The 12,931-nt window shown below is 35.4% G+C and overlaps 1 protein-coding gene across 37 annotated transcripts in view; it reads left to right on the plus strand.

Moving 5' to 3' along the window:
• Positions 1-229: 229 nt before the first annotated feature.
• LOC144964226 (uncharacterized) overlaps positions 230-12,931 on the plus strand; it is a 110,198-nt gene continuing 97,496 nt past the window's right edge. For 34 of the 37 annotated variants that reach the window (XR_013643778.1, XR_013643775.1, XR_013643781.1 and 31 more), the window contains exons 1-3: positions 236-376; positions 7,547-8,295; positions 10,334-10,489. Coding sequence is in view for 34 of the 37 variants with exons in the window: in XM_078898262.1 (XP_078754388.1) it covers positions 7,578-8,295; positions 10,334-10,489 (874 nt within the window). In the remaining 3 variants the exon portion in view is untranslated. Of the gene's footprint in view, positions 377-5,217; positions 5,322-7,546; positions 8,296-10,333; positions 10,490-12,931 lie in introns of those variants that run through there. The other 3 variants (XM_078898257.1, XM_078898241.1, XM_078898267.1) reach the window with 3 other exon arrangements.

The raw sequence follows: 12,931 nt of genomic DNA on the forward strand, positions 1-12,931 counted from the left end.
AAGATTGTAATATCGCCAACAGGCGTCATGCCACGTCCTGCATGCTAAGTATTCTTGTTGGCCAGGAACCCCTTGTAAAGCACTTTGAGCACGTTTAGTAAATATCGCCTTTATGAAAGCTCATTTTTTTAATAGACAAATTTTTCTCTCGGAAATTTGGATTTTTTTTTTCTCGAAATCCAGATTAGTTTTTGTAATGGTTTGGATTATTTATAAACTATTATCTGGCAATCCTGTCAACCCCCCCTCTCCAATCAACACTCACCACCACTCTTTCATGGCGGTGAAAAAATGCGCCCTTTTATGCGGTTAAGCGAGCAATGCCGGTGTGAAAACGCTTAGTAAATATTCTCTTTCGATTGTGTACGTTTTATAGGTAAGACGGTAAACGAAATATAATAATAATGATTTTAATTAATGATTCATTGATTTAGGAAACGCACAATCTTCTATTTAGTTTCACCAACAATGTTTCGTCTACTTCAGTGATCCGGACGCCATTTTATTTTGTTGCCTCTGGACTGAGGCTGGCAATAATGTGGCATTGAATTTTACTTTTTGAACTTGAAACTTGAAAGTAGAAAGAGATGATTGTATTATTTTGAATTGGCTAATCTAACTGATAGTGATGGTAATATGATGCAATGATGGGCGTTGAAAATGTCCGTTTTATTTTAGGCCGGCTATTATGGCTCCGAACGCTCGTACTACGAGTCGTAGGTACTTTGGTAAAAAATTCAAATTGGATTGAGCTCAATGACACCTATATCATTTTAAAGTGCTTTTCAACACGATTCTAATGATTCCAAAATTGTGGAAATCAGATAAGCAGAAGAAAAGTTATGTTAGTTTAAAGGCTGAAAAAATGGTCTTCTATTTGCCTTTGTTATTTACTGAAAGACTTTGTGACCTGAAAATTGTTGCATTTCCGGTAGTAACCACCATTTGGATTTCAAAACTGGTCTAAAATGGCCGCTAAGATTTGGTAAGGATTTTGCTGGAACGAATTTCATGGATGCGGTATACAACTTTGCCCTGAATTTAATTTTATAAAAAAGTTAAGATGTTAAATAAACGAAACGTGCCAGCATGAAATTTTTATTTACCAAGTTCTAATCTTTTAATTATCCAAAGCTAAATTATACCCTATTTTATCCATAATCAAAAGTTATACTAAATTGTCATTGATTTTAAAATAAACTACACCAAACGATAGAGTAATTTCTCCTGAAGAAAATAAGACATCAATCATTAAAATCCATCCATAAACAAAACATGGAACTTTTTCTGAGACCCATCACTCAAAAGTCCAAAAAATCGGATCACAGCCACTAGCCCATTTATCGGCTTCCTGCTGAGGGCCAAATGGACGTTTACCAAAGTACCTACACTCAGGAAAATAAACTCTATTCTTCCGAATGGTCTGCTAGCCCCCAGTAGCCGATGGGTTATGGTCATGGACGCGAGGTCGATGCAAATGTAAATGGGCAGGGAATTCTCACGAATCATCAAGCCAGCGTTTTTTAGGCATTCTCTCGACAAAGACTGATTTTATCTAAAAGTTGTGCTGTCCGCCGGAATACTCCCAAATCCATGGCAGCAGCTTCTTACTTATGGTTCTCACACTACGGTACTATGTTATTATGACGATCAGCGAAGTCCGGTCCCGCATTCGTGCACCATTGCGAACCCTCCAGGTAGCATCGTCACAAGACACCGTTCAACTAGATGCTCTGCTCTGGGGTTTCGGGTTCTTGTCCACATCAGGTACATGTAGGACAGGTGGAAAGTAAACTCCCCACTGGCCTGTTAACTTTTGCACTTTGCCCTGCACTATCAAAGAGAGAACAGAAGTAAACTTAAATGACAAAGCCAAAGTCTCAAGACGGGAACAGAGGTTGAAAGACAGGATAGCACAACGCTGTGATTATCCCCAGACACCTGTCTGGGGATAATGAAAATTCGTTATCCACAGACAGGTGTCTGGGGATAACCAAAATTCGTTATCCCCAGACATATATTTGATACTCCGCTCCTTTAAACAATTATCCACATTCCAGAATATGGAATGTTTCCAAATGCACATAGAAATAAAGTTAATAAAATATCTATAAAAACATAAAATTAACCAACGTTAAATCAGTTGTTACTACATGTACACAATATGCGTCGACTTCAAAGTGGGTGTCATGGCCGAATGGTTTAGTCGTCTGCCCTGGAACTTTTACCAGAATTGACGTTGCAGGTTCAAATCCTGGTTCCGCCACTATCTTTCTTTTTTTTTTTTTACATTCCGTCTTCTTTTTACAGAACGGTGCAAGGGATAAATGTCCCATCCATCCTCCCCCCAACCTCTTTTTTTTAAAACTCTCTCTCTCTCTCTCTCTCTCTCTCTCTCTCTCTCTCTCTCTCTCTCTCTCTCTCTCTCTTTTTCTCTCTCTCTCTCTCTCTCTCTCTGTTCCTTTCTAGTTTCTAGCAAATTGCAGACCTGCCAACCAGTACGATTAATCGTATTTTAGTACGATTTTTGGACCCCGAATACGCGGATACGATTTTAGTGGATTTAATACGATTTTTTTAAAGATGTGTGATGTGAATGATCTTGATGATACATTTGATGCATTGATACACACATGTCGTACACCAACTGTTGACCGTGTTTCTGAATGAATGATGCATCACATTTAATACTATAAGTTATCATTTCAGTTGCTTATATGATGCCGGTTTTCACGAATATTTTTCTCATACATTTTTGAGGATTTGCATAGAATTATGCATATAAGCTTGTTTTATACTTTAAATAGTCTCAGACCACATTTAAACTTTTGCCACTTATTAAATAGAAAATTTAATTGAACCAACATCTTTGACTATGAAGCCTTCAATTAAAAACAGTATTGAATTAACTTAAACATAAATGGGTTATTTCCCTTTATAATAACTAAATTACTCTATTTTTATTTATAAAATTTATAATGATCTTTTTTTTTCTTTATTATTTTGTACGAGTCTTGAATTACAAAGTGGGCAGCTTTAAGAACGGTATGTATTTGGTTCAAAATGAATTTTTTAGAACCATTTTAGAAGTATTTAACTTGTCTCTGCATATTACATACTTTGCGAATTTCCCATCATTTGTCCAAAGTAATAGTATTAGTAGTATATAGAAGTAACAGTAGTAGTAGGAGGAGTAGTAGTAGTGAATGCTCAACAAAAAAAAAAGAGAGAGAGAGAGATCATTAGATAACATATTTGGAAAATATCTTGCTACTGTTGCAAATTGTCATCTATTGAATTGAAGACCACTCTCCCAGATATTTTATCTCAAAACTTTCTCATAACTGATGTACTGGGCTAGCAGATATCACCATCACAACTTCATCAGCATCTCGTACCATCAACATCATGACATCATCACTTCTACAACTGCCATCACAGCATTGTCACTGCCACAACCACCACCACATCACTTTTACCACCACCGCCACCACAGCTTCATCATCACCACCACTAGAGCACCATCGCTACAACAACCGACACTTCTTCCTCTGACACTAGCATCAATTTAAGGGTCTTTTGGTCATTTCTTTGAGTGTTTCGAAAGCAATTTCCTTTGATATTGCAATTTCTGAGCCTTATGCTAATTTTAAATGGCCATTAAGTTTTAGTTTCTCGATAAATCGATAATTTTGTAATCACTAGAGATTGCTTGAATGATGAAGATCAGAGTTTATTTTGATTTGGGATTGATGTTAGCTTTTATATAAATTTTTGTATAATGCGCACTTTTTTTCCACATGTGCGAACAAAATACACTTTTTAGGGTTATGGAATACACTTTTCATCCTGGGAAGAAGGTTGGCAAGTCTGAAATTGTCATATTTGTCCCCACTCCGATCTCAAAAAGTGACTAATAAGGATAAATAATTAAAAAGCAAACAAATATTCAGAGAGCGACTAAATGGTCAGATAGAGGAGAAAAAAACAAACAATATTATTTTAAAAAAAAAATAAAAACAATTTTAAGAGATTCATGCCCAGAAACGGAACCAAAGGTCAAACAAAAAGGAGAAATGACTGGACTCGCACAAAAAAAAAAAGGTGGGGGGGGGTGAATGGGACATTTATCCCTTGCAACGTTCTGTAAAATGAAGATGGAATTTTAAAAATAAAATAAAAGTGGCGGAACCAGGATTCGAACCCACAACGTCAATTCTGGTAAAACTTCCAGGGCAGACGACTAAACCATTCGGCCATGACACCCACTTCGAAGTCGACGCATGTAGTAACAACTGATTTAATGTTGGTTAATTTTATGTTTTTATAGATATTTTATTAACTTTCCTTATTTCTATGTGCATTCGGAAACATTCCATATTCTGGAATGTGGATAATTGTTGACAAGAACGGAGTTGCAAATATGTGTCTGGGGATAACGAATTTTCATTATCCCCAGACAGGTGTCTGGGGATAACCAATTTTCGTTATCCCCAGACATATTTGCAATGACATGGGGATAATGACAGCCATAGCACAAACCCAAGATAGTGATAGATGTAACAGATAATTGGGAATAAAAGTCAGAGAGCACTAGCAGACTCAGAGGCAGAAATGTAACAGATAGTTGGGAATAAAAGGCAGAGCGCCCATGCACTAGCAGAGGCAGAAGAAAACCCCAAAAAATGCATACACTACACATTCATCATTCACACAGTTGGGAATAAAAGACAGAGCTCCCAAGCAATAGCAGAAGAAACCCCACAGAATACATACAGATTTATCATTCACACAGACACACTCGCAAAGAACCAAACCAAATCTTGAAAACGGACACAGTTCGGAGAAACAGAGATCACGTTTATTATCCAGAGCATTCGGAGAAATAGTCACTTCGTTTATTTTATAACAGCAATGAACGGTCTTACTGACTTCAGTTCAGTTATGGCATGGGGTCTTTCCAGCTTTGTTATTTCGAAGTGGTAATTTGGATTTGAGTCTAAATATCTAAGTGAGTACTACCACTTCTACTATAACTACAATCGCCACTTCATCATCACTATCGGTACTCTCCCGCACATCTTCATCACCTCATTACAACTACAACTACTACTATCAATCACCATCACCACCTCATCTCTACTACTACTACTGCTACTCCTACTACAACCGCCACGACATCAGCATTCGGAGAAATAGTCACTTCGTTTATTTTATAACAGCAATGAACGGTCTTACTGACTTCAGTTCAGTTATGGCATGGGATCTTTCCAGCTTTGTTATTTCGAAGTGGTAATTTGGATTTGAGTCTAAATATCTAAGTGAGTACTACCACTTCTACTATAACTACAATCGCCACTTCATCATCACTATCGGTACTCTCCCGCACATCTTCATCACCTCATTACAACTACAACTACTACTATCAATCACCATCACCACCTCATCTCTACTACTACTACTGCTACTCCTACTACAACCGCCACGACATCACTATCTCTACCACTACTATTATCAGTGGTGGTAATCTTTCGCAGAATTTCGTGATTTTAGGATTTTCTAAAAAAAATTCTGCTGATTTTGCCGTGCCAGACATTTTCCTCTGATAAAAGCTCAGGTCAAGTGGTGGATTAGTGAAAAAATCACCATCATGTCTTGGTGTCCTATTTGGACACATGTTCTCAAATGCATGAATTTTTGGTGACACTCCCATTTTTATGGCGCCAGTCAAGACAAACTGGTGCCAGACACAAGGTAATTGGTCAAAATGGGAGAGGGTTGTGGAGGGGGTAAACCAGTCTCGATTTTATTTGTAAGCTGGTCAAGTGGAGAAGTACAGTTAAAGCTGCTTTAAAAATTAGAAAAACAAAACCCCATCACAATTTAACTTCTCTCTTTCTCTCTCTCTTTTTCTCTCACTCTCTTTCTCTTTCTTCCTTATCCTTATCGGAGTGTCTACGTACACGGTAACTGTAGGCAATTTAGTGAGCAGTAGCAGTGGGTGTTGAATTGTGACCCAACTCGTCCATAAGAAAGTTGTGACTGGAACTGCCGTTTTCTTGTTCTAAAAGATTTAGGGGTGTTCAATTAAGATGCATAACTTTGTTATAAAGAGGAATATCGCAGATATTATATTTTGGTATCATTATTCTCGTTACTAACTGGGCACCTAGCCTCAGGATCTACGTACACGGTAACCTTGAATCTCGCCTTTAATGGGGTTAAATTGTACTGTTTGATTTTTAAAAATAACACACAAACACATACAGATCGAGGTCCATCCATGGCTTGTATTGTATCGGCAAACTAGTTACGGGAGCTACCATGTACGTAGATCCTGAGACTAGGTGCCTGGTTACCATGTACGTAGACACTCCCTATCCATTTATCACTCAGCCATTCTTCTATCAATCTTCGTGTTAACATTATAAACGTCATCTGGTTACTGAGAGATAATATTAATTTATTACAATTATAATATGAGGTGCTTTAGTTTACTCTTTTTTCCTTTGTTTTTACAATGTTTTACAATTTTAATTTATTAAAGATACTTGAATCTTATTTGTAAAATCTATAACCACCGGACTACAATAACAAAGATAAAACAAGTAAAAACAAATACTTTCAGGCCTTTTGACCAAAAAAAATCTCTTGGATAGAAGGTACATATGTCTTTAAGATATTTTTAAGGAAAGGACAATTCATAAAGACTTAACATAAAGTAAGATATATCTCTATTGTTAAGAATCAATGTACACTAAAATTGTTAATAATATGACATACGAAAAATATGCTTTTTATATTATGATTTGACAGATGGACTGACACATTTTCTTCCTTTTTGACAAACTGCCATTATCATCACAATACTATAATCACCTCTACCACCACATCATAATCACTACCAATACTACTACAACCACCTACAATGTATCACCATCACAACCACCACAACCATTATGTTTTGGTACTTCATTTGAAATATTCAGCATTGTGTTATCGTTTTAGAACTATACAATGTATAAACATAATGCCAAATACCACCCCAATTCCCATTTCTTATATGTGGAAATTCCTCTTTCAGCATTGAGATTCTTCCGCGTGGTGTCTGAAATTTTCAGTTTTGGCATCTCTGTATTTGTAATTGTCAATAATTAACATTTGAAATTGAAAAAAAACAAAACAAATAACAGCCCCCCCCAAAAAAAAGTATACTGGCTGCGAGACTGTTCAGGCTAGAGTCTGAATAACTTATTGATCACACATGCTCATTGGAGAATGATTGGACTGGTATTTATAGACATGGGTGGATGCGTGTCCTCTATCCCTGACTTTAGAAATAAAAATACAATAAAAAGTCAGCCTGCCTTGACTGGGAATCGAACCTCTGGCTTATATTCTTATCAAGGTTCTTTTTGTTTGTTTTATTTTAAGTTACAGTTTGGTTAATATGAAATAGTTGACACAACTTAAAATTGAAATTGTCTCTCTAATTACTTATGAAGAATTCTAATTCTTTTGATTTTGATTTTATTTTTATTTTCAGCTAAACAAATCAAAAATAAAAGAGAAGCAAAATGGATTTTGATTCATCAGCCAAGTTCATTTCATCACTTGCAAAATTTCTTCAGTCACTGTGTAATGGCTATGTGGAATTCGATAATGGAGTGGAAGTTATTGGTCACATATATCTGAATGTTGACACAGGAAAGAAAATAGATTATGTTTTAAATGAAAAAGTTTGCAAAACAGATGAAAATAGTGTGACATTTATAAGTAACAGTTTCCATGCACAACCAGCAGAGAAGCCCAAGCCAGTGGAGAAGCCAAAACAAAAAGCCCCAACAGAAGAAGACAAAGATGATATCATTCTTATGGATGACTCAGATTTCCCTGAGGAACACTTTAGTGCTGATAATGTTCAAAATAATTCCAATCCACAACCTAAACCCCCACGTTCCCAAGTTGCCACAAAACGCTCTTATAGTCAGTCATTTTCTTCACCTAATCGCCATTCTAAAGTCTCAAAATTCGATTCTGTGTCATCAAATCCCAACGGTGCCCACATACCATTGAACTCTCCAGCAAATGACAATTCTTTTAATGTCTCTGGTAATATTACTGCAGCAACAGAATCTGATATTTCACATTTATCTCAAGTATTCCCTGAAAGCATTGACCCCTCCAATACGCAAAGTGACATTAAACCAATTTTAGACAAAGATTTAAATATTATAGATGTCAAACAGGAATATGATCCTTCAGCAGATATCCATCAAGGGGAGGGGGGCACATGTAAGTCCATGCATCAGCCTTTATTTTTACCTTTTTAGAAAAATTGTTTTGTGTCAAAGATGGTTTTTATGATTTTTTTTCCAATCCATGTTTTTCAGTTTTCAGGTTCATATTAAGGTTTTAGGCTCATAGATATTAGGCACTCAATATTTCTAAATCATTTTCACAATTTGATATATATATGAATTTGGATAATTTTCTAGGAAAAAATGTTTTTTTCTTTGCTTCTTCATCCTCATCTTTAGTCCGGCAGAGCTATTAAGCCTGTGTAGTCAGAGTTTATTCTGGTTTCCATATCGTGAACTGGATGATCCCAATTGCTTGCTACCCTTTGGATATGGTGGAAGTCTATTGCACAAAAACTCTATGTCACATCTAAGACTTGAAAAATTGTCAATTATCTGAAATCAATCAATTTGTCAAATTCAAATATTTAAAAAAGGAAAGAAAGAATTTGTGAAACGTAGTTGAATGAACATACATAATTGGGAATGTTCCAGAGCACCACACATAGCCCTTGGGTCATTTATACAATAGATATATTGCAAAGGTTAAGTGACACTTTACAGAATTGTCATATCTGACCACATCCCAGTGTATTTTTACACACCTTTGTGAAATTATTTTTTTGCTTTACAACCTGTTGTGATTCACAAGGTAGCTGGCAACGTTAACTGAGCTGCTGAGCGATGAATTTCACTGTTTTGTCTAAGTCAAAATTGACCACATTTACACAGTGGAAAATAAAATTTGTACGTTATGTAGACACTTTCTTCAAATCGAAAGTTATATGACTGCTATCAGAAAAAACATCTCGATTGCCTCATAAGTAAATGGTTGACCTTTTCTTCACTGATTGGGTACCTAATTATAAGAAACAATAGTGGTAAGTAAGTAATTCCTGCACAAATTAGTTTTCTGCAACTGTTTCACTCTAGCATTCATACTGTTCAGTCCGTTACTGTTGACTTCAATTCCTTCATTTTCCCATCTTTGGATTTTACACGGGACTGCAGAGAAATTTTCTGAATGAATAAATTTACATCTCCATGATGTTATTTATATAATTTTTAGTTCGTCACATAGTTATTGACTTTTAACTTTGATACATTCTTTTATTAAAAATAAAAGTATAAATATTCTCTCACGTAAAATGTATAGGGTGCAGAGTTTGTGGATCGAAGTTCTGAGCTGTGGAGCATTGATAAAGATCTGAGTAATGAATTAAATTGGTCACTGCTGAAAAAGTAATTGCTGTTATGTTAAGTTTAAAGTATGGACCTGAGGTTATGGTATGATTTTAGGAGTGCTTGTACTTTATTTGGAAAGGCTAAACCTAAATACTATACTAATACTGTTGCTGGAATTACCCTTTTAAAGTCATCTTACAAATGACTTGTCTATTATTTGGCACTTTTCTACTTAATGTTCATTTCTTGTTATTATCAACATAAGTGCCTGCTCCACTCACTTTTCTGAATTATTATTCACCCCCAATATGGGAGCTTACTCAATGGCTCAATCATCTCTACGTTATATGTTTGTGTTGAGAATGTTATGGTTAATAAGCTTAATTGCTACCTCACAAGCAAGCTTCGCGGCGCTTGTGTGTTCACAAACTTCGTTGCATTTGTGTGTTGAACCTATGACCTCAAGAAGTCGAGAGAGCTGTTCAAGATAGACATGATGCTTGATACCATTTTTGTTTGTTTTGGAGTGGCTTTTTACTGTAGAGCTACCCTCTCTTGGCCAGGCGGAATTTTCATACCAGTAAAGTCATGGGTTCGAGTTCTCATTGTCACTCTGATTAGTCTAGTTTCTGTAAAGCAAGTGCTCTGTCGACTGAGCTATTGGGCCAGACGCCCTTCCTATTGTTTTAGCTTTAGACTCTAGAACTAGAAGGGCTTCTATTTTTCAAGTTGCATGTTTGTTCACGGTTTAAAAAAAAAACTAAAATTGTCCTCATATTCACTGTATTTCAGGGGTAGAGATGTTGTGCCAACACTTCTTTATTTTTTTTAATAATTCAATTCTCCAGATGATGATCAGGGGGATGCGAATTATTATTCTCAAGATCAGTCCTATGAATCAGGAAGTGAATATTATGGTGGTGGGCATCGAAATCCAAATCAAAGATCAGATCAAATGTATCTAGGAGAGGGTGGAACACCAAGTACTGCAGGAGACACACAAGGTGGGTTTTTCTTTAACGTTTTACAATTAAGAGAGGAAGCCAATTGTTTTTTGGCGGAAAACACAAAGGGTCTCAGAGGGTTTTCATTTTGGGGCCCATTTTGACCAATTTTCAAAATACTCCAAACACATCATATTTGGTATCAAATGAAAGGTTAATCATTGCAGATTCAGAAAAAATAGCTTTTGAGAGCAGCAGGCCTCTTACATGAAGAGAAATTGTCAAAGAAAGACAACTCTTCCGTTTTTTTTGAAAATTTCTGGTAATTCTCAGGATCACCAAAATTTCAATGCAAACCTGCCCCCAGGCATTTGAAATCATCTTAAAACAGCATAACTAAGCAGCCCATGCATTTTTCTCAAAATAATAGCAGGATTCATGCCATATTTTTTTTTTTTAATGTAAAAAAAAAAAAATACAAAAGGACACGAGTCGGAAAAATTTGAAGTTTTCATGTTTTTTTTATTTTAAAGTATAAAATTCTTTGAAATGTTATAAATAATCAATAAATCTAATATATACAGCAAATACAAATAAAGGTTAATATATACAATCAATTATAATTTTAAAAAATAGTGCCCCCTGTTATCAATCGTAACTTGCTCCGAGGGCACTTTCGTCCAGCGGTAGTTGTCCGGAGGGCCCTGACTGATGAAGCTTTCATCTGGAGCATCACCAAACACATAACTCTTGCCAGGGCCCTTCCGCATGAATCGCACGAATGGAGCATCAGAAGGCTCTGGTGGGGTTGAAACCTGTGGAAAAATTACAAGAAACAAGATGATAGGTATATTCTTATCATAAAAAAAAAATTCAAATTTCAAAGTCAAACAACAGCTTACTTACCACCTGCAACTTCAGAAAACATGAAAATGAGTTATAAATATTACAAAATATTGCATTAAAGGTATGAAAAACTTCTTACAACAGCAAAAAAAAGTCTTTGTGAGCTTGTTTATCTCGCATGTTATTTTGAGGTACTCCCCCACCTTCACCACTGGACAGTCTGATCTGGGAAAGATAAGTAAATATGGTTCTGGTATTACATTAAAGTCAAATAGAAAGTTGTGTTTATATCTCATATGTTAAGAAGTGTAATGCAATATGAAATAATAAAAGAACCTGCCCAAAGAAAAATATACAAATTAGCAAATAATATTAATAATGAGTCTAATAACATATAATCATTGAAATATTTATATGAAGAAAAGTAGCTGAAATAAATGTACAACTAATTAGAGAAATTTTACTGATGTTATCTGAATCATACAAGAAAGAAAAATGGTGGGAATCAAATTAAATGAAAGGGAACATAATTCTATTCAAATTTGATAAAAATAACGTCTATTTATCATTTTCATAAATTTAATCTAAATTTAGTTGATTTCTTATGGGTCGCCAGCCATGCCATTATCGTGAATCAGCCGCCATATTGGTTTCGCTATTCTGTGGCATAGCAGTTTTCCAAACTTTGCCGTATCGCACATTAAATCAAGGCATTTCAAGCCAAAATAACATCATCCTGCGTAGTTGTGGGTTTCTATCTTGTTATTCATCATATATTTACAATAAAATAAGTCGATTATCGACTTTCAGGGTTAGAAATGGAATTATCAGAATCAAAACAATCGAAGCCGGCTTGATTCTGCTATGGAAAAACTGCTATGGAAGAGCGACACACAGAAAAACGGGCATTAAAACTAACACAAATCCTTGAATTTCACATTGATTATACTAAAATACTTAAAATTATAATAAAAATAGTCAACTTACCAATTTTCACTCGTCGAAGTTATCGGATAACGTTTTAGGGCCGTAAACAAAAACTGCAGCTATGGAAAAACGATGTAGACACCGGATGTTTTGACTCGTATTTTACAGGAAGTAAGAGCCTCGCTATGGAAGAATTACGAAGTCCCCAAAACTTTGTGTTTTCTAAAACGGCCGTTTTTCTTTATTTTAAGCATGAAATCATAATTATTTTAAAAATGAAACTCATTCTCCGATTTTTTAATGTTTTATTTCACAAAATATGGCCATTCAAAGAATTTCTGAGTTGATTTCATGTTTCTTTAACGCAGTTTTCCGAAACTACCGTGGCTGAAATGAAAACGTTTGTTGTCGCCAAAACCCATAAAAAAACACTTCAACAAACAATATCTTAATAACAACAAAATATTTTTTTTTCAAACTGCTCACACAGGTTCCTTAACCATAAATCAACACAAAACACACAAAAAAATAAGTGAATTTGGATTTTTTCATAGAAATAAGTTTATTTCAAAAGGAGACCCCCATTTTGGGCCTTCTTGTGTTTTCTGCCTTTTAGGTTTTTTTTTCTCCCCATGTTTGGATCGCGTTCAGATTTTTATATCCAGAAAATCTTGTTATTTATTTCAGCTTAGTTGTCCAACCCGAGGAACAGGCAAACATTTTTTTTCA

Source organism: Berghia stephanieae, chromosome 2 (assembly GCF_034508935.2).
Source record: "Berghia stephanieae isolate SIO BIC M18660-M18661 chromosome 2, UCSD_Bste_1.3, whole genome shotgun sequence".
In the NCBI taxonomy this organism is placed as follows: domain Eukaryota; kingdom Metazoa; phylum Mollusca; class Gastropoda; order Nudibranchia; family Aeolidiidae; genus Berghia; species Berghia stephanieae.